The 22,381-nt window shown below is 39.6% G+C and overlaps 1 protein-coding gene across 1 annotated transcript in view; it reads right to left on the minus strand.

Moving 5' to 3' along the window:
• The window catches only part of ptpn9a (protein tyrosine phosphatase non-receptor type 9a), a 49,416-nt gene that overhangs the window by 22,419 nt on the left and 4,616 nt on the right, over positions 1-22,381 (minus strand). Inside the window, exons 2-3 of the mRNA XM_061924903.2 lie at positions 1,455-1,598; positions 1,284-1,373 (exon numbers count right to left, since the gene is read on the minus strand). Coding sequence (XP_061780887.2) covers positions 1,284-1,373; positions 1,455-1,598 — 234 coding nt within the window. The remainder of the gene's footprint in view (positions 1-1,283; positions 1,374-1,454; positions 1,599-22,381) is intronic.

Genomic DNA, 22,381 nt, shown 5'->3' on the forward strand with positions numbered 1-22,381 from the left:
CTGGATGCATTAAACAATGTAACAAGGTTTTCCAAAATAAATCAACTCAAGTTATGAAAAAAAAATGCCAACATGGCACTGCCATATTTATTATTGAAGTCACAAAGTGCATTATTTTTTTTTACATGCCTCAAAACAGCAGCTTGGAATTTGGGACATGCTCTCCCTGAGATAATCCTAATACCCACTACAACTATGGGAAATACTATACTTTGACTTTCACAAAGTGCATTATTTTTTTTTAAACATGCCTCAAAACAACAGCTACAAAAACAATGAAGGCACACAGCTTCAGTCCAGAGTATACTAGAGCATAGTTGCGGGGTTTGGTGGTAGTGGGGGGTGTATATTGTAGCGTCCCGGAAGAGTTAGTGCTGCAAGGGGTTCTGGGTATTTGTTCTGTTGTGTTTATGTTGTGTTACGGTGCGGATGTTCTACCGAAATGTGTTTGTCATTCTCGTTTGGTGTGGGTTCACAGTGTGGCGCATATTTGTAACAGTTTTAAAGTTGTTTATACGGCCACCCTCAGTGTGACCTGTATGGCTGTTGATCAAGTATGCTAAGCATTCACTTGTGTGTGTGTGTGTGTGTAAAAGCCGCATATATTATGTGACTGGGCCGGCACGCTGTTTGTATGGAGGAAAAGCGGACGTGACGACAGGTTGAAGAGGACGCTAAAGGCAGTGTCTTTAAGGCACGCCCCCAATAATGTGGTCCGGGTGGAAATCGGGAGAATGGTTGTCCCGGAAGATTTTCGGGAGGGGCACTGAAATTCGGGAGTCTCCCGGGAAAATCGGGAGGTTGAAACCGATACCGATAATTTCCGATATTACATTTTAAAGCATTTCTATTATCAATCAATCGATCAATCAATCGTTGATGGCTGTCCACTTTGCTGCTAAGCACATTAGCTTGACCTGCAAGTCAGTGTGGCGTTTAGGCAAGATGAACAGCGAGTACCTGTGGCTGAGTAGAGGGTTCAACACATTTTGTCCGGATCGGACTTTTATTGATATTTCATTTAAAAAAATGTGGAAGTGATATTTTGACGCGAAAATTAATGTTGGTGGCAATTTCACATGCCTGATATTGACATACTGAGCCGGTGAGCTGCTGCATGGCTTCAGAGTTGGTGAAAGTTTTTTTGCTAAATTATAAATCATCTTCTAGGTTTGTGGTCATAAACTGAGGAGTTAGTCAACTTTGACATTCAACTGTTTTTTTAGGGTAATGATTAATTCTCCATCTTAAAAGTTAAGCGTGGGGGGGCGGCGGGGGCTTACCAGCACTGTGAACTTTCCACTGAGCAGCTCGGAACGCAGAGGTTCTTCCTGAGGCTGAAGTCTGACGATTCCTTCTTTCAGACGCGTTTCCTGGAGTCAATGATTCACAGAGGTGGCCGGGGATTTGTGCAAATCGGTCAAACGTTCCCAATTAAAGGCGAACCTTCCTACCCTGTAGCTGTGGAAGAGCTCGATGGCTAGGTGGACGTCAAACTTGCGTGCCATCAGGAACTTGACGGCCAGCTCCCGGGACAGCGGCGACACTCCGTGCTGACTCGTCCACTTGTTGATTTCCTCCAGGAACTGTCTGGTGGCCTGGAAGAGACATCGCAAATCATGGGCCTCTAACATTTATCCGTTTGCCTTTCACACAGACAAAAGCATTTCCCACTCGTTGCTAGGCAGAACTCCTGGCACATGCAGTCGACAGGAACGCACACTTAATAAAAAAAGCATCACTTTAAAAAGGATTTATGCAGAATAATTAGTTGATCTGCAGTAACAAGACCACCATTTGTAGCGGAACAAAGACTACAAAGTCTTTTTAAGGGCTTGCACTGAACAGCGAGCCAAGGATTTCGGCGGCGGGCGTACGGGACACGCGCGCAGGGAGGCGGGGGGCACAGGAAGTCCACGTCTAGGATTTTCTTGGAGCAGTACAAAACGCTCAGTGAGGGACGGCGGCGCCCGAAGACAGGATGCCCCTGTCTCTGAAGACGACAAGGTCTAAGAGGCTTCCGCTCTGTTCTCCGGCCTTAATATGCGCGGCGTGAGGCACGGCTGCACCTGACAGGAACCAGTCCGCCAGTCACTTCATTAGGTACACCCAACGAGTGACGGATGCGTGTTGTGTGCATATGCTGCCCGGTTTAGCTTAGCTACATTAAATAGTGCTCATTAAGTAAACTAATTCATCTCTCACTTAATAATGTTCAATATTGTTAGAGGAACTAAACCATACTTGCCAACCCTCCCGGATTTCCCGGGAGACTCCCGAAATTCAGCGCCTCTCCCGAAAACCTCCCGGGACAAATTTTCTCCCGAAAATCTCCCGAAATTCAGGCGGACTCAGGTCCTCATGGACCTGAGTCCGCTAACCCACAATATAACCAGCATACCTGCCCAATCACGTTATAACTGTAGAATGATGGAGGGCGAGTTCTTGGTTTCTTATGTGGGTTTATTGTTAGGCAGTTTCATTAACGTCCCAGCGCGGCAACAACACACAACAAGAGCAGTCACGTTTTTGTATACCGTAAAGCAGTTCGTCTGCCGTAAACAGCAATGTTGTGACACTCTTAAACAGGACAATACTGCCATCTAGTGCATTTGATGAAAGCACTTTTGTGCGTGCCACACATCAATGCATCATCAGAGAGGGTGTTCAGCATGGTTAGAAAAATAGTGACAGAGAATAGAACAAGGATGGACAATTCAACCCTTAACTCAACAATGAGTAGATGAGTGTTATGTGTGTGTATATGTGTAAATAAATGAACACTGAAATTCAAGTATTTATTTATTTATTTATTTATATATATATATATATATATATATATATATATATATATATGAAATACTTGACTTGGTGAATTCTAGCTGTAAATATACTCCTCCCCTTTTAGCCACGCCCCCAACCACGCCTCCTCCCACCCCGACCACAAACAACCCCCACCCCCTCCCCCCACCCCCATCCCCCTCCCGAAATCGGAGGTCTCAAGGTTGGCAAGTATGAACTAAACTAACTTCAGACCTTAATATGGTTATGGAGCCAAAACAAGTAAGATTTGGTATCGGGGGGACTAAAAAGGACATTGTGGAAGTGAAGTGAATTATATTTATATAGCGCTTTTCTCTAGTGACTTAAAGCGCTTTACATAGTGAAACCCAATATCTAAGTTACATTTAAACCAGTGTGGGTGGGTAAAGTGTCTTGCCCAAGGACACAACGGCAGTGACTAGGATGGCAGAAGCGGGGATCGAACCTGGAACCCTCAAGTTTCTGGCACGGCCGCTCTACCAACCGAGCTATTCCGCCCCAAGAAAAAGGTGTATTTTTACCAAAACAAGTTTCGGCAACAGATAAACACAAGCATACAAAAATACAATATTTTTAGTGGATTTTTTTTAATCATGACATGTTTTCGATGTATGTACACTTATTGTTTTTCTGCGTTTTAAAAGGTTTTTATGGTCAACTTTTTTTCCCCCCACATTCGCTACTCTTTTTTACTGTTTCGTTTCTTTTTTTTTTACGGTTTCAAATTGTTGGCAGTGATTTGAAAAACCTTTGAAAATACACAATAAAACAAAACAAAAAGTGTACAAAAATGAATAATGGCATTGAAACCATGTCATGATTCAAAATATCCACCAAAAAATATAGCATTTTGTCAATGTTTGTATTGATTTGTTACCAAACTTGTTTCAGTACCAATTTTTTTTTCTTACCGGCAGCGTTTTGGCTTTATAAATGGTCAGCAAAATATTTGGCTTGCAACAGGAAAGCAATTGCAAAAGCTTAAAAATACGCACGTAAGAAATGTTGCAAGCCAATAGCTCAAGACCAATACCAAAAACTAGTGATGTGCGGCTCGTTACTGACATATCGATACCAGATCTTTATGCTCTATTATCGAGTCTCAAATGAAAATATCAATACTTTTTCCACCAAGGGCGCATACTGAAAAGCCAAAGTATGCCGTGGTCATACTGATATTTTTTTTATTTTCAACAATTGCTAAAAAGAGATATTGTATCAGCTTTGTATTATAGGCATATTATTATTATTAATTGTTAGATTTTCTCATTACATACATAATTTGTTTTTGCTTTTTCCACCCCTATGTCAGAATATAATAATATATATATATATATATATAATAATATATATATATATATATATATATATATATATATATATATATATATATATATATAATAATACGATTGTGTAACTGCACAACATAGTGTCAAAAATTCTGCCTGTACAAAAACAATAATGTTCAGTTACACATTTAACAGTGTTTATTAAGGTTGTTGTAATTTTTCATATTTTAATTATTTAATTATCCAACTAAACTTTGTATATATATATTTTTTTTATTTCAAGAGCTTCTGATATTTAGTTCAGGGGTGTCCAAACATTTTTCCACCAAGGGCTGCATACTTAAAAAAAAATGCTTAAAACACATATGTATATTTAAAGACAAAACTTTATAATATAGATGACTGTGTATTATTTTAATTATTAGTTTAAAATGTTCAGCATTTTTTCCCATGACACTCCAGTTTTTTGCTCTTTTTTTCCTACATTTTACTGTTGTTTTTTTTAAAACAGATATGCAGTAGAAAATGGATGGATAGATGTTATTATTTGAAAATACAAAACTTTAAAATTTTTAGCAGACACTTTGGGTAAATCTGCACAAAGTATCGGTATCGGATCGGTATCGCCAATACCAGCCTGAATTTTACTTGGTATCGGATCGGGAAAAAAATCTGTGGTATCGTTTCCCTTGCAGAACTTTAGGTGCAAGTAGCAAACAAAATGTCTTCCTCTGACACAGTGACAAAGCTATTTTTCAATGTTATCAGATCTGTCAGTATGCCGTCACAATTCTTCATATTGTCCCCAAAATGATCTGTAAGATATATTCAGCATGCACCTTTAATAACAAAAATTATTATACATGTAACCTATAAATTATTACATGCATCTATTAACGTCCATGAAAATATGTTACAACCCACTGCACGAATAAGTCCAACATTGTCTTTCATGGCCTTAAAGGGGAACTGCACTCTTTTTTCAAAATTGTCTCTATCATTCACAAACCTTGTATAGGACAAGAACACACATGCTTTTCTTTTTTATGCATTCTAATGGGTTAGAATAATAGTAGGACTTTATTCCTGTAGTATTCTCATAATACCACTTTATTCTTGTAGAATAACATTTTCCGAGTGACATTATAACCTTTTTCTTGAAAAAAAAAACAACATCCTTATTTTCTTAAAAGGGAACTGCACTTTTTATGAATTTTGTCGATCATTCCCAATTCTTATGTATGACAATAACATGTTTTTCTTTTCTTTTTTTATGCATTCAAATTTGTAAAATACGGCAAGTAAAGCCCTCTAAAAAACACATCCTAAAACCGCCAACAGTACTCAATTTACGTCTTGCAACCTGAATATTAACCACGTATTAGCGATATTGTTATTATAAGCACTAACACAGAGGAACTACTTTTAGCCGTGCAGTTATCTCAGAGAGCTAACTCGCTTATGCAGCTCTTGACATACTGAGCTGCTGCATCGCCTCCGAGTTGGTGAAAGTTTAATTCTAGATTATGAATCATGCCTCCCACTTGTATATTAGAAGGTTGTGGCCAAAAACCGAGATGTTGGTCAACTTTGACATTCAATTTATACCTATAGGTCTCGAGAAAGACACAAAAATATGCACGTTTTGCGTGTATTTTTTTTTTAGTTTTTTTAAACCTGGGTGAGGATTATGATTAGTTCTTCATCTAAACGGGACTATATAAACATCCTATAAGTCGGCATCCCAGGGAGAACAGACATTGTACAGTAAGTAATGTACATGTTGTTAATCGTTTGTATTTCTTATTTAGCACTTAGCAATACTGCTACTTGCTGGATCTGCTTATCACTCAGCTTCTAAAACTTGTAGCTAATCTTCCTTATATCCAGGCTCAGAAATATAAGGTTTTGGATCATTATTTGTCCAAAAGTAGTCTTTGTCGTATCATGAAGTCTACAATGATTCGTTGTGATTAGAGATGTCCGATAATATCGGACTGCCGTTATTATCGGTCGATAAATGCTTTAAAATGTGATATCGGAAATGATCGGTATCGGTTTCAAAAAGTAAAATTTATCACTTTTTAAAACGCCGCTGTGTACACGGACGTAGGGAGAAGTACAGAGCGCCAACAAACCTTAAATGCACCGCCTTTGCGTGCCGGCCCAATCACATAATATCTACGGCTTTTCTCACACACAAGTGAATGCCATGCATACTTGGTCAACAGCCATACAGGTCACATTGAGTGTGGCCGTATAAACAACTTTAAGACTGTTACAAATATGCGCCACATTGTGAACCCACACCAAACAAGAATGACAAACCCATTTCGGGAGAACACCCGCACCGTAACACAACATAAACACAACAGAACAAATACCCCGAAACCCTTGCAGCACTAACTCTTCCGGGACACTACAATATATACCCCCCCCCCCACCCCCAACCTCGCCCACCTCAACCTCCTCATTTGTGCATGTCCCAAATTCCAAGCTTCTGTTTTGAGGCATGTTAAAAAAAATAATGCACTTCAATAATAAATATGGCAATGCCATGTTGGTATTTTTTTTCCATAACTTGAGTTGATTTATTTTGGAAAACCTTGTTACATTGTTTAATGCATCCAGCGGGGCATCACAACAAAATTAGGCATAATAATGTGTTAATTCCACGACTGTATATATCGGTATCGGTTGATATCGGAACCGGTAATTAAGAGTTAGACAATATCGGACATCGGCAAAAAAGCCATTATCAGACATCTCTAGTTCGGGATCATCATTTGTCCTAAAGTAGTCTTTGTCGTCTCATGAAGTCTGCAATGATTAGTTGAGTCTGTGAACTTAATACGCCGTCGTATGCTTAAAATGAGGAAAGTACTTGCGACATGTTATTACGAATGTGCCTGTTACTACATTACATACCGTATTTTTCGGAGTATAAGTCGCACCGGAGTATAAGTCGCACCTGCCGAAAATCCATATTAAAAAAGGAAAAAAACATAAGTCGCACTGGAGCAAACTATGAAAAAAACTGAGACTTATAGTCCGAAAAATACGGTATATACTTACGTGTATATTAAACCTTGATCTTTTTAGAGCGCTATAAGCAGCATAGTGAGACTGTTAGCTGACTTTTGCTAATGTTTATTTATGAGTTAGAATGCATTAAAAAAAAATTTGTTCTTGTCTTACATAAGGATTGTGAACTATAAATAAATTCCCAAAAACATTCAGCTACTTCTTGATATTTGGATTTTGCCTCGAAGCCTCAGACATCTGTGCAGCTGCTGCTCAGTGAAAAGTAGCTCTTTCATTGTCAGCTCTGGAAGTGCCTTCAGCAACACCCTGAAGCTTGATATCACAGCTGCTACGGAGCTGCTTTTTGTGAACGAAGGACTTTTAAGACTTGGTTATTCCGGGACTCTTTCAGTTGCATCGGTTTGTTGACTAAAAGAAGCACCGATATAGAAAGCAGGAAGCTTCGGTCACTGTTTGCGAACATAATAAATACATCAAAGTTCAACCTAAATTGCGCCAAAGACAACTTCCTGTCAAGTGCATGTCTTTAGATCCGTGCTCTCTTTGGGCTTTTACGGACTGTACCCCCCGCCCACAGCCTGTGACCCTGACTTCCTGGAGAAGGCGCTCTTGTTTGGTTTCTCTGGCCGTTGGAAAAGGCGTTGGTGTTGGCGGGTGGGGGATGGGTATCCAAGCACGGGTTCGTGTGTGGGAGTCGCTTATTTGTTTCCTTGAGGATGCATAAATATTTACCTGGCTCGCTCCAGATGCTTCCCACAAGTTCTCTCAGCGTTCAGGACATTTACAGTAAAAACGCCGTTACCCTGGCAACATTTTAAACACGGAACAATTAACTCCGTTTGTTGTGTCAAACCTGTTTAGAAGACGGCTGCATTTGGAAAGTGCCATCACTAATTTACCATCATAATTAGGGGTGTGACATGACGAGGTTTGGTCCGCAAAAACAAGACGATATATATTGGAACTTATGGGAAAATATGGACTCCTTCTGCAACCGATGGATGAAGGGGAAACACACAGGCTATTGCTTGCTATGTAGAACGTACTGTATATGGGGCATTCTACCGAATTAGTTCAATTACCCCAAAAAAAAAGGTTTAACAAAACAATTAAGTATTCAGACGTTGATTTTTACTAAGATTATAATATGATCTGTTTAAACCCAGGGCAATAAAGTACCAGTAGAGTGGAAAAACAAGTTGCCTATATATTGAAGCTATTATCATATATATCTGATTCATTACACCAAAACTCTTCCAAAGTTTGCGAATAAATAGATATGATCAAAATAGTTTAAAAACTAAGAGATTCCTTAGCCATTCTGAGAGTTAAAGGGGAACATTATCACAATTTCAGAAGGGTTGAAACCATTAAAAATCAGTTCCCAGTTATTTTATTTTTCGAAGTTTTTTTCAAAATTTTACCCATCACGCAATATCCCTAAAAAAAGCTTCAAAGTGCCTGATTTTAACCATCGTTCTATACACCCGTCCATTTTCCTGTGACGTCACACAGTGATGCCAATACAAACAAACATGGCGCATAGAACAGCAAGCTATAGCGACATTAGCTCGGATTCAGACTCGGATTTCAGCGGTTTAAGCGATTCAACAGATTATGCATGTATTGAAACGGACGGTTGTAGTGTGGAGGCAGGTAGCGAAAACGAAATTGAAGAAGAAACTGAAGCTATTGAGCCATATCGGTTTGAACCGTATGCAAGCGAAACCGACAAAAACGACACGACAGCCAGCGACACGGGAGAAAGCGAGGACGAATTCGGCGATCGCTTTCTAACCAACGATTGGTATGTGTTTGTTTGGCATTAAAGGAAACTAACAACTATGAACTAGGTTTACAGCATATGAGATACATTTGGCAACAACATGCACTTTGAGAGTGCAGACAGCCCAGTTTTCATCAATTAATATATTCTGTAGACATACCCTCATCCGCTCTCTTTTCCTGAAAGCTGATCTGTCCAGTCCAGTTGGAAATGCATCTGCTTTGAGTGTCGCAGGATATCCACACATTCTTGCCATCTCTGTCGTAGCATAGCTTTCGTCAGGAAAGTGTGCGGAACAAACGTCCAATTTCTTGCCACTTTCGCATCTTTGGGCCACTGGTGCAACTTGAATCCGTCCCTGTCCGTGTTGTTACACCCTCCGACAACACACCGACGAGGCATGATGTCTCCAAGGTACGGAAAACAGTCGAAAAAACGGAAAATAACAGAGCTGATTTGACTCGGTGTTTGTAATGTGTTTGAGAAAATGGCGGATTGCTTTCCGATGTGACGTCACAACGTGACGTCATCGCTCCGAGAGCGAATAATAGAAAGGCGTTTAATTCGCCAAAATTCACCCATTTAGAGTTCGGAAATCGGTTAAAAAAATATATGGTCTTTTTTCTGCAACATCAAGGTATATATTGACGCTTACATAGGTCTGGTGATAATGTTCCCCTTTAATGAGCAAGCCAGTCATGTGACCACAGATCCCTTCCCCGCTAATCAAACAGACTTTGTAAGACCCAACAATGATTACTTTGGGACAAATTATGATCCAGAAACTTATACATTTAAACCCGAACACAAGGAGGTAAAGCAATATGTTTTAGAAGCCGAGAGTTAAACGGATGTAGCTTTATTGAAACACTGTTGCATTAACAGCTTTGCTCGGTGCTTAACATACAAACTAACCATAATAAACCATGATAAAACAAGTTGCCGCAACTCGCGTCTTTGTGTCTTTTTCACCATGTCGGGGGGATGTGAAAGTTGACCAGCCTGTCGGACCATGGCCACATTTGTCTACTAGCAGGTGAGACATTCATGAATTATAATCTAGAATTTACTTTTAGCAAGTTTGAGACAAAGCAAAAGCAACCGCCGGCTCAGTGTGTCAACAATAGGAATGTAAGCCAGCATTAGCTCACTGCTATCAATGTGCCGCTAAAATAGTCCGTCTGTGTCAGAGCTTATAATAACAATATCACTCCTATGTGATTCATTTTCAGGTCACAACATGTAAATGGAGTATTGTTGGCGCTTTCTGGATGTTTTTAGAGAGAGTATAATGGGACCCTGCAGCTGTTAACTCAATTGTTGGCCATTTATTTACAATTTGGAATGCATAAAAAAAAGCCAAGCAAATGTGTTCTTGTCTTACATAAGGATTGCGAATGATAAATAGCACATCTCTTTCCATTGTTTGCGTATGTCCAGTATGACTGATGTGATAACATGGTCAGAGTGCAGAAGCGTTACTACAGTGACATAGAATCTACAGAAATTGCCAAAGATATTCGGAGCAGAATAGTCAAAATGGTCAACTGAATTTGTAGCATTTGGTGATGTTTAAATAGTATTTTCACATACTTTGCCAATAGTAAATACCATTGGATATGGTCTAATGCAGTGGTTCTCAAATGGGGGTATGCGTACCCCTGGGGGTACGTGAGATTTTTTTTTTAATATTCTAAAAATAGCAACAATTCAAAAATCCTTTATAAATATATTTATTGAATAATACCTCAACAAAATATGAATGCACATGCGCAGGTTTCTCACTAAAATGTCTGTCAAAAAGAACTGTGAAAAGAAATGCAACAATGCAATATTCAGTGTTGATTTTTTTGTGGACATATTCCATAAATATTGATGTTAAAGATGAATTTTTTGGTGAAGAAATGTTTAGAATTAAGTTCATGAATCCAGATGGATCTCTATTACAATCCCCAAAGGTGGCACTTTAAGTTGATGATTACTTCTATGTGTAGAAATCTTTATTTATAATTGAATCACTTGTTTATTTTTCAACAAGTTTTTAGTTATTTTTATATCTTTTTTTCCAAATGAGCAATATTTTGCACTGTTATACAATTTAATAAATCAGAAACTGATGACATAGTGCTGTATTTTACTTCTTTATCTCTTTTTGCAACCAAAAATGCTTTGCTCTGATTAGGGGGTACTTGAATTAAAAAAATGTTCACAGGGGGTACATCACTGAAAAAAGGTTGAGAACCACTGGTCTAATGGATACAAAGAAACACAATTAAGCATGTAAAGTCAACTTGTTTTTCCCATTTTACTGGTAACTTAAATTGAGATAGTAATAAGATACATAAATACAAAATCATCATTTATAGCAGGGGTCTCAAACTCAATTTACCTGGGGGCCACTGGATGCAGAAACTGGGTGAGACTGGGCCGCAAGAAAAGATTTCTTAAAAAAATCTAACATGCACTTTTTAATGAATTCACCTTCTTTGAATGGCTATCCCGCCCTAGCAACATACTTGCCAACCCTCACGATTTTCCCGGGAGACTCCCGAATTTCAGTGCCCTTCCCGACAATCTCCCGGGGCAACCATTCCCCCGAATTTGTCACGATTTTTCAGCCCGGAAGAGTTAGGACGGCAAGGTGTTCTGGGTATTTGTTCTGTTGTGTTTATGTTGTCTTACGGTGCGGATATTCTCCCGGAATGTGTTTGTCATTCTTGTTTGGTGTGGGTTCACAGTGTGGCGCATATTTGTAACAATGTTAAACTTGTTTATACGGCCACCCTCAGTGTGGCTATTGACTAAGTATGTCTTGCAGTCACTTACGTGTGTACAGAAGCCAAATACAACATGTGACTGGGCTGGCACGCTGTTTGTACAGGTTGTAGAGGGTGCTAAAGGCAGTGCCATCACGGCACGCCCTTAATATTGTTGTTTGGGTGAAGACATTCGAGAGAATGATTGCCCTGAAATTCGGGAGTCTCTTGGAAAAATCGGGAGGGTTGGCAAGTATGACGCGGTCAAGCGCCATTCATATAAAACTTGCGGGCCGCACTAACATTAAATTTTCATATTAAGGTGCGGGCCGCAAAATAACGTTTCGCGGGCCGCAATTGGCCCGCGGGCCGCGTGTCTGAGACCCCTGATTTATAGGGTACTTTCTATTGAGAAGTAGCTGTCCCCAATACTGACCCCTAAATTTCAATTTATGAAATACTGCTGCTACAGCGTTCCAGTTAAAAACTCGGAGATTCCGGCTTCCCAGTACAAAAGGAACGCACCATGAAACTGCTTCTTTGCCCTGTCAGTCATTTCTGTCGTTTTTTTTAAATACACTTCTCACGATGGGCTAAAAAAATACTGTACTTTAGAATTATTTACAAATGGCGACAGCGACTGACTTTAGCATTCGACTGTAAAAGCCAGAATTTGACCATGAGCGAGAGGGTATTAACTTTCTCTTTCAACACCTTTCAGTGCCATAAAGCTATAAATACACAGGCGAGGTGTTATCATCAACATGTCTGTCTCCCGATGTGGAAACAACTATACATCTATGCAAGAGTATTGCATTATACGTAGCCTGTTCAAGGGGTCAATTGCAACTACTTAACTTTCTAATGTGTGTGTTTAATTTTATAACATTTTTTCAAATGTGTTTTAGGCATTATAGGGTTTCCCTCAGATTGCCAACATACCTGGGGCGTGGCCAATATGACATCATATAATTTGCATAATCAGCGCTGATGCATATATTTTCTTTACAAATGCTCCGTAGATTGTATGCATACATTTAAAAAAACTAATCTGTTTTATTAGTTTTAACATTTATTTTTTTTCTTATATCATTTTGCTAAATTTTTCTTAATTGTTGCTGCTTATTGTACAATGTACTATGTTGACAAGTGTCCAAGTTTCTAGAGACTTTTCCAGTCCTTTTAGTGACTTTTTCTTTGTCAAAAACAACAAGCAACAAACCTAGCACCTTTTTTTGGTGTTGTTGGAGACTGTACTCATGTTCGGAGACTCTTTATGATGCGTCACACTGAGTCGCTCTACATTTTCTCTCCTTAAAAGCCACCACTCTCCTCTTTAATATTTACACATTTGCGCATTTTGTAGATCGCTGTCCGTGGCCTATATATCTTAGATATATACTGTAATATATCCTAGGACAGGGGTCGGCAACCCGCGGCTCCGGAGCCGCATGGCTCTTATATCACTCTGATGCGGCTCAGCTGCATACTTACCGCCACTCCTGATTTACCTGGGAGACTACCGGATTTCAGTGCCTCTCCCAGAAATCTCCCGGGGCAAATTTTCTCAGATTTTCACCCTAACAATTATAATAAGGACGTGTCTTTTAACGCCCTCTACAACCTGTACTAACAGCGTGCCAGCCCAGTCACATGTTGTATGCAACTGCTGCTTGCACACGTAGGTGACAGCAAAGCATACTTGGTCAACAGCCATACAGGTTACACTGACGGTGGCCGTATAAAACAACTTTAACACTCTTACTAATATGCGCCACACTGTGAACCCACACCAAACAAGAATGACAAACACATTTCGGGAGAACATCCGCACCTTAACACAACATAAACACAACAGAACAAATACCCAGAATCCCATGCAGCCCTAACTCTTCCGGGCTCCCCCGCCCCCTCCCCTCCTTGCGTCGGTTGAGGTGGGCGGGGTTTGGGGGTAGGGGGGGGGGTGTATAATGTAGCCCGGAAGAGTTAGGGCTGCAAAGGATTCTGGGTATTTGTTCTGTTGTGTTTATGTTGTGTTAAGGTGCGGATGTTCTCCAGAAATGTGTTTGTCATTCTTGTTTGGTGTGGGTTCACAGTGTGGCGCATTATTAGTAAGAGTGTTAAAGTTGTTTTATGCGGCCACCGTCAGTGTGACCTGTGTGGCTGTTAAGCAAGTATGCCTTGCTGTTACTTGTGTGAGTTAGCAGAAGCCTCATACATCCTGTAGGAAAAATCGGGAGGGTTGGCAAGTATGACGCTGTCAAGCGCTATTCATATCAAACTCGCGGGCCGCAGTAACATTAAATTTTCATATTAAGGTGCGGACCGCGTGTCTGAGACCCCTGGTTAATACATAGCACAAAGCAAAAAAAATACTTTGAATGTAGTGTTATTTCATTTTAAATTTCAACAGAGTTTTGTGGCTCCCATTGTCTTCTTTAATTTGTGAAACTGGTCAAAATGGCTCTTTGAGTGGTAAAGGTTGCCGACCCCTGTCCTCATCTCAGACATGCTGCCTCTGCTCCAGACAATCCCATGTGTATTGCTTACGTCGTCACAACGTCCAATTTCGGCAGCGCTGTTTCGCTGATCTAAGTCTTTTTACTGCGGCCGCATATTCGGAGCATCACTATTCAATAGTGCGCAAATAACAGGCTGTATATATTCATCAATACAATATACTACTTAAATTTGTTATCACGTAAACAAACCCTTCATTTTAAGGTGTGGCAGCTTTTATTTTGCCGTGGCGGGCCGCCACAATCAATTACATGTAGGGGAAACCCTGGTCATACTCTTTGAAATGTGCATTTGCAATGGATGGGGAGGGGCTACAACTTGCATGCTGGTGCAGGGCGTGTAAAAAAAAAAAAAAGCTTCCCGGAAGAGTTAGTGCTGCAAGGGGTTCTGGGTATTTTATCTGTTGTGTTTATGTTGTGTTACGGTGTGGATGTTCTCCCGAAATGTGTTTGTCATTCTTGTTTGGTGGGGGTTCACAGTGTGGGGCATATTTATAACAGTGTTAAAGTTGTTTATACGGCCACCCTCAGTGTGACCTGTATGGCTGTTGACCAAGTATGCTTTGCATTCACTTGTGTGTGTGAAAAGCCGTAGATATTATGTAATTGGGCCGGCACGCAAATGCAGTGCCTTTAAGGCACGCCCCCGCAATATTGTTGTCTGGGTGGAAATCGGGAGAAATTCGGGAGAATGGTTGCCCCGGGAGAATTTCGGGAGGGGCACTGAAATTCGGGAGTCTTCCGGGAAAATCGGGAGGGTTGGCAAGTATGACTGGGAGACGCAACTGCTCTGTACTTCTCCCTACGTCCGTGTACCACTCCGTACAGAGGCGTTTTAAAAAGTCATACATTTTACTTTTTGAAACCGATACCAATAATTTCCGATATTACATTTTAAAGCATTTATCGGCCGATGATATCGGACTGCCGATATTATCGGCCGATAAATGCTTTAAAATGGCAGTCCGATACTATCGGACATCTCTCGTAATAATGATAACCGTGGTAAAACTGTAGTATTGCCATTTTTAATTAAAATTTACACACAAAAAATGTGACTCATAACTGCACTTCAATAAACTCACGGACCAACTAGCACATGAAAACAAGAGACATTAAAGTATTTCCACATTAAAAAACAACATTCCCTAATCCAAACGTATTTAAACACACTACCGTCTGACCAACTAAAATATTTAATTGTGCGCATTGAACATACAAGCTGCGCTCTCTTAGAACATCGATCTATACTCCGCAATACGAGACAGCGGTGTTTTTGCGGTGCGTTCACAGACCGCTGAACAGAGTAGGACGCCACAACGCCCGCCAGAATATTTTAATTGCTACGCACTTTTCATTGAAATAGATCTCAAACTGCTACAGTACTGACCAACATTTAAAAACAATAAAGCTTAGCCATTAAAACAGAATAAAAACTTAGACTAAAGGAATATCATTCAAGCATAAGAAACACAAAACATGCAAAATAGTGAAGCGATTGACTTCCTGCTTTGGTCAGTCAGTAAATCTGGAAACCGAGGGAAAGCATACAAACAAAACTGCGGATCTGTAGAAATAAAAAATAAAAAAGTGTTGATTAGTGAGTGAAAATATATTAAAAAAGTAGCTTAAAAGAGGCAAAAGTGTTGTCAATTTATAAATCTTTAATGTTGTTGATCCCCGGTAGTGTATAGTTTATTGAGTGTGTTTTGTTCCGTCCTAAAAAGTGTTAGTACTGTAAGTATTGTACTTATTCCGCACCAAAAAAATCAAATCAAATCTAAAACGCAATTCTTATTTATCCCCATTCGAAATTGAGTCATAATTTTTCAAAAATCCATTAAAAAAAAAAAAAAAAAAAAAAAAAAGATTAAAAAATTGCATTTGTTAAGACGTTTTAGGCCATCTCCATGCAACCAGAAAGAGCTTTTCTAACGTGCAATCTCTTTAGAAAAAGTTTCAGTATAATTATATACTAAATAATACATTGCGAGAAAAAGTTTGAGTCAAGAACCGTGTTGAATTGCGAATTGGTTCTGAATCGAATAGTCAACCACAAAGATTCACACCTCTTGTGCGTTTTAGTTGTAGTTTTCATTAACAAATTTGGAACTGTATAAGAAACACAAAACATGCAAAATAGTGCATTTTCTAACGGTGCGTCTATTTATTTTAGTTATTTAAAAACAATAACTTGTTTTTTTATTTTTTGATATGCCGCGATAATAATGATAACTGTGATAATTTTGGTCACGATAACCGTGATATGAAATTTTCAGATCGTTGCATCCCTAATCCAAAACCACTTACAGGACAATAAGATTTATCTCGTCATATAGCTTTTTTTATGTTATCGGATTTATCGGTATGACATCATAATTCGTCATATTATCGATCTGATATTTATCGTGCACCCTTAACGAATATCCATGCTTTAGCATCACTAAAAGCATGACAGGAAATGGCATCCCAAAAGCATTTTCGCATTTGGGCCCCTTCACCAGAATCTAGGCTCTGCCCATTCCCCTTCAACCCCGAACTGGATCGCCATTGACGAGCATATCAGTGTTTGTTTTTTTTGCCAAATACTGGCTCCAGCTAGCTTCCATTTGGAGTTGGCAGTTGATTCCAAAAGCAGGAAGTCAATTGCTTCACTCTCGGCCTCTTCCCACTTTCTCTGCTTCCTGGGAGCAAACGCAACACACACAAACACACAAATGCAATGCACGCACACAAGCACATGATACACACACATGCCGTCTGAAACTCCCCACCCCCCAAGAGTCTCGTGGAAATGCTTTTAACAGCTGCCTGAATGAAGTTCCGCTACACTCATACGTATAAGTGTGTGTGTGTTTTTCTAGGAAACACACACACACACACACACACACACACACACACACACACACACACACACACACACACACACACACACACACACACACACACACACACACACACACACACACACACACACACACACACACACACACACACACACTTTCACAAGGCTGAGGATGTAATAAGAACGCTCGGTACTTTGGCGAAGGCCCCGGCTCACGCAGGAAATGAAGTAGCCAGATAAGACAGACGATGACGACGTTACATTGAGCAACCAGGCGCTTTGTTCGCGTCTCCACAGTTCAGGTTCGGGGAGGGCGTGCGTACATAAGTAGCGTGACATCACAGCGCGGAGAACTCCCCACGCAAGAAAGGCTGCACAAATAACAAAAAAAGGACGACAATGGAAGACGATCTCTGTCCACCAATCAACACACTGCTCCTACCCCTATTGCCACGCGTGGTACTCCAACAAAAAGTGGTCATTTTGGTAACCTACCTCCTCACTTTTAACAATTAAATACTCTAAGTACTCACTGATTTCCTCAAAGGGAATAAAGGACGTTCTTGGAGTCTACGGCCATCGTTAATCCTAATAACCAAATAGGCAATGTTTCAGTCACATTCGGTTTCTAGGGATGGGTACCATTAACATAATACGCTACAAATTCCCGGTACTCAACAGTTCCCATTTTCGGTACTTTTGTGTGTGTTAATGAACATTCTTTTTTATTTTATAAGAAAATCTAATTTTTTTATTACATCATTTAAAAATGAGCTGATTATGATAACTGCTGTACAGTTTTTGTATCTTAAAGTTAAAGTACCACTGATAGTCACACACACTAGTTGTGGTGAAATTACTCTCTGCGTTTGACCCATCCCCTTGTTGCACCCCCCGGGTGGTGAGGGGAGCAGTGAGCAGCAGCGGTGGCCGCGCTCGGGAATCATTTTGGTGATTTAACCCCCAATTCCAACCCTTGATGCTGAGTGCCAAGCAGGGAGGTAATGGGTCCCATTTTTATAGTCTTTGGTATGACTCAGCCGGGGTTTGAACTCACGACCTACCGATCTCGAGGCGGACACTCTAACCCAGGGGTCGGCAACCCAAAATGTTGAAAGAGCCATATTGGACCAAAAATACAAAAACAAATCTGTCTGGAGCCGCGAAAAATTAAAAGCCATATTACATACAGATAGTGTGTCATGAGATATAAATTGAATTAAGAGGACTTAAAGGAAACTAAATGACCTCAAATATACGGTAGCTACAAATGAGGCATAATGATGCATTATGTACATATAGCTAGCCTAAATAGCATGTTAGCATCGATTAGCTTGCAGTCATGCAGTGACCAAATATGTCTGATTAACACTCCACACAAGTTAATAACATCAACAAAACTCACCTTTCATGCACAACCTTAAAACACATCCTAGAAAGTCGGAAAAAGTTATACATGTAAACAAACTACGGTGAGTTCAAGGACCGCCAAAATTAGTAGGACAAAACGGCGTTCACCAAATACTCGAATCAGTGAAGCATGTTTAATATAAACAGTGTGCTTTGTAACAATTGGGGAGGTTTGTGTCATGTTTGTCCTCCTACAGAAACCATATTAAAACAAAAAATAGATTTTTTTCCCGCTCATCCTTTTCCATTTTTCATACATTTTTGAAAAAGCTCCAGAGAGCCACTAGAGCGGCGCTAAAGAGCCACATGCGGCTCTAAAGCCGCGGGTTGCCGACCCCTGCTCTAACCACAAAGCAGGCTTGTTTTTTTATTCCGTATTTATTATCTCACTTGCAAGTATGACATTAGGTTGCAATTACAGTTGCAAGTCCAAGACGTGAGATGACAGAAGTGTATTTTTTTGTGTGGTTTAAAAAAAAAAAAAGTTTTAGTTTTCAGACACATACAATTGACGGGAGTTGTCAAAAATACATCAAATGCTGTTTTCCCCCCCAGCAAGTAAAATAAATAAAAAACAATAAAGTAAAAATAAACCACAAACAGATATTCACATAAAACCACAGACAGCTAAATGGCCTTAGAGAGAAATAGCAACCAACAAGCACACAAAAGGCCCATCAACCACCCACATTTCAACTGTGTTTCAATCAGGGTTAATTTAGAGATCCGTTTCTCCTACATATCTCAGAAAGGCACCCCACAGTTCTTAAAACTTGGCACAACAACCATTTAATGTCAGCCTAATCTTCTTTAATCCAGCGGGCGGGGGAAGGAGGCGCGGTTTCCTTCAAATTTAACACAATGACTCTTCTGGCCAAAAAAGCAGTAGATGCTACAACACTCTTTTTGGATTTGTTATGGTAGAGCAGTGTTTTTCAACCTTTTTTGAGCTAAGGCACATTTTTTCCGTTAAAAAAATGCGGAGGCACACCACCAGCAGAAATCATTAAAAAACAAAGCTCAGTTGACAGTAGAAAGTTGTTGTCACAATTGTTGGATATGAATGTAAACCATAACCAACCATGCATCACTATAGCTCTTGTCTCACGACCTGTCACATCACACAGTGACTTATTTTGAGTTTTTTGGTGTTTTCCTGTGCGTGGTGTTTTAGTTCTTGTCTTGCGCTCCTATTTTGGTGTTTTTTTTCGTCTGTTTTGGGTATTTTCCTGTAGCAGTTTCATGTCTTCCTTTGAGCGATATTTCCCACATCTACTTTGTTTTAGCAATCAAGAATATTTCAGTTGTTTTTATCATTCTTTGTAGGGACATCGTTGATCGTCATGTCATGTTCGGATGTACATTGTGGACGCCGTCTTTGCTCCCCAGTAAGTCTTTGCTGTCGTCCAGCATTCTGTTTTTGTTTACTTAGTAGCCAGTTCAGTTTTAGTTTCGTTCTAAGCTTCAATGCCTTTTCTTAGGGGCACTCACCTTTTATTTATTTTTGGTTTAAGCATTAGACACCTTTTTACCTGCACGCTGCCTCCCGCTGTTTCCGACATCTACAAAGCAATTAGCTACCTGCTGCCACCTATTGATATGAAAGAGTATAACATAGTTACTCTGCCGAGCTGTAGACAGCACAGACACTCAACAACAACACGTCATTTGCAGACTATAATTACTGGTTTGCAAAAATTATTTTTAACCCAAATAGGTGAAATTAGATAATCTCCCACGGCACACCAGACTGTATCTCGCGGCACACTACAGTGGTTGAAAAACACTGTGGTAGAGGACTGAGCTGGTTACCCTAAATAGACCACTGAGAGGATTCGGGTCAATCCTTTCGCCAGTGACCACAGACTAATTGTTAAAAAATGTTTGTCCAAAAGCTGTTCAGGGATGGGCACAGCCAAAACATATTGATTAAAATGATCTAGAGCCGGTTGACAGTGATCACGTAACACAGATATATTATATATCTTTATATATCTTCGCTAATCGGACCTTGGTCGATGTTTTAGCTTACATTGAATGAGGCTGTGTCTCGCACAAATAGAAGAATTATGAACTCTACTTAAAATCTCTGTCTAGCTACCTTCAGGCAGACTCATACCCAAATCCCCCTCTCAAAGTGACTTATTTGAAGTCAGAGACTCAGGGCGTAAAAGACAAATATGGTTATTAATGTAATTTATCATTTTAAAGTTGGAAGCGGTGTCAAAAACAGATCCAAAACTCTGTCAGTCGGTAAATCTGGAAACCTAGGGAAAGCAAAAAAAACTGCAGATCTGTAGAAATCAAAAAAGTGTTGATTAGTGAGAGAAAATGCATTTAAAAAGTAGCTGAAAAGAGGCTAAAATGTTGTCAATGTATAGATCTTTAATGTTGTTGATCCCCGGTAGTGTATAGTTTATGGTGTGTTTTTTGTTCCGCCCTGAAAAGTGTTAGTACCATAAGTATTGTACTTATTCCGCACCAGCTCTTTGATTGTAATATGCATCTTAGAGGTGCACAAAAAAAAAATCTATTCACATCCAAATCACGATTCTTATTCATCCCGATTCTAAATTGATTCATAATTTTTCAAAAATCAATTAAAAAAAAAGAAAAATAAGATTAAAAAATACAATTTGTTAAGATGTTTCAGGCCATCTCTTTGCAACTATAAATAGCTTTTCTAACGTGCAATCTGTTTAGAAAAAGTTTCAGTATAATTATATACCATATAATACATTGCGAGAAAAAGTTTGAGTCAAGAATCGTGTTGAATTGCGAGTTGATTCTGAATCGAATAGTCAACCCCAAAGATTCACACCCCTTGTGCGTCTTAGTTGTAGTTTTCATTAACAAATTTGGAACTGTTGAAATCGCCATGTGACAATCGCCAATGCTAATCAGTAGCATGTCAATAGCAAAGCCAGTGTCTATTAGCATCAAGCTAGCGCATTTTTGGAAAAGTGGAGCCTTACTTTACTGGCGTTGGAGCGTTTTGCCTTTGTTGGCATTGATAATTGCAACATTACATAGAGGTAATTTGGCGGAGTCGGCTCTCAGTGCTGCTGGAGTGATCGCCGAGTGCCAGGCGTGACGTCACGTGCAAACCAAAAAAAAGTACTGGATTCTGTGCCTATACTGATCATTAACTGGCATACAAGTAAAAAATAGTTTGAAGCTTGCCCACAACAACGGGATCTAATTCAATAGCTCTAATGTCATGTTCAAGTCCTCTTAATTACTGCATTTCATGGAGCATTCGCTTCCTCATTTTATACGAGTGATTCAGCTCAGCTAATTTGTCGGATCACATTCATTATGAAAGCCACATAATTAAATCCGTTTTTTTAACCCTGGTTATCTACACCAATTCTTATGAACAGCTCCACCGCAAACTATGGCTTCAATAATAAACATTTTGTTTATTATACATACCGTATTTTTCGGACTATAAGTCGCAGTTTTTTTCATAGTTTGGCCGGGCTCCAGTGCGACTTATATATGTTTTTTTCCTTTTTTATTATGCATTTTCGGCAGGTGCGACTTATACTCCGGTGCGATTTATACTCCGAAAAATACGGTACTCTCGAACATTGTCTATCAAAAATTAGCATTATCATATTTGTAGTAATGCTTGTGTAGGTGTTGAGGATTGAACATAGGGCTGGGTGATATGGCTGAAAACGATATTACGGTGTAGGTGCTTTAAATTGGTCGATATCGATAACTATTGATGTTTTAATGAACTTTCGAAAATAAGGACCAGGAGAAAAATATATAAAAAGTAGAGATGTCCGATAATGGCTTTTTTGCAGATATCCGATATTCCGATATTGTCCAACTCTTAATTACTGATTCCGATATCAACTGATACCGATATATACAGTCCTGGAATTAACACATTATTA

This window comes from Nerophis lumbriciformis, linkage group LG29, assembly GCF_033978685.3.
Source record: "Nerophis lumbriciformis linkage group LG29, RoL_Nlum_v2.1, whole genome shotgun sequence".
NCBI lineage: Eukaryota > Metazoa > Chordata > Actinopteri > Syngnathiformes > Syngnathidae > Nerophis > Nerophis lumbriciformis.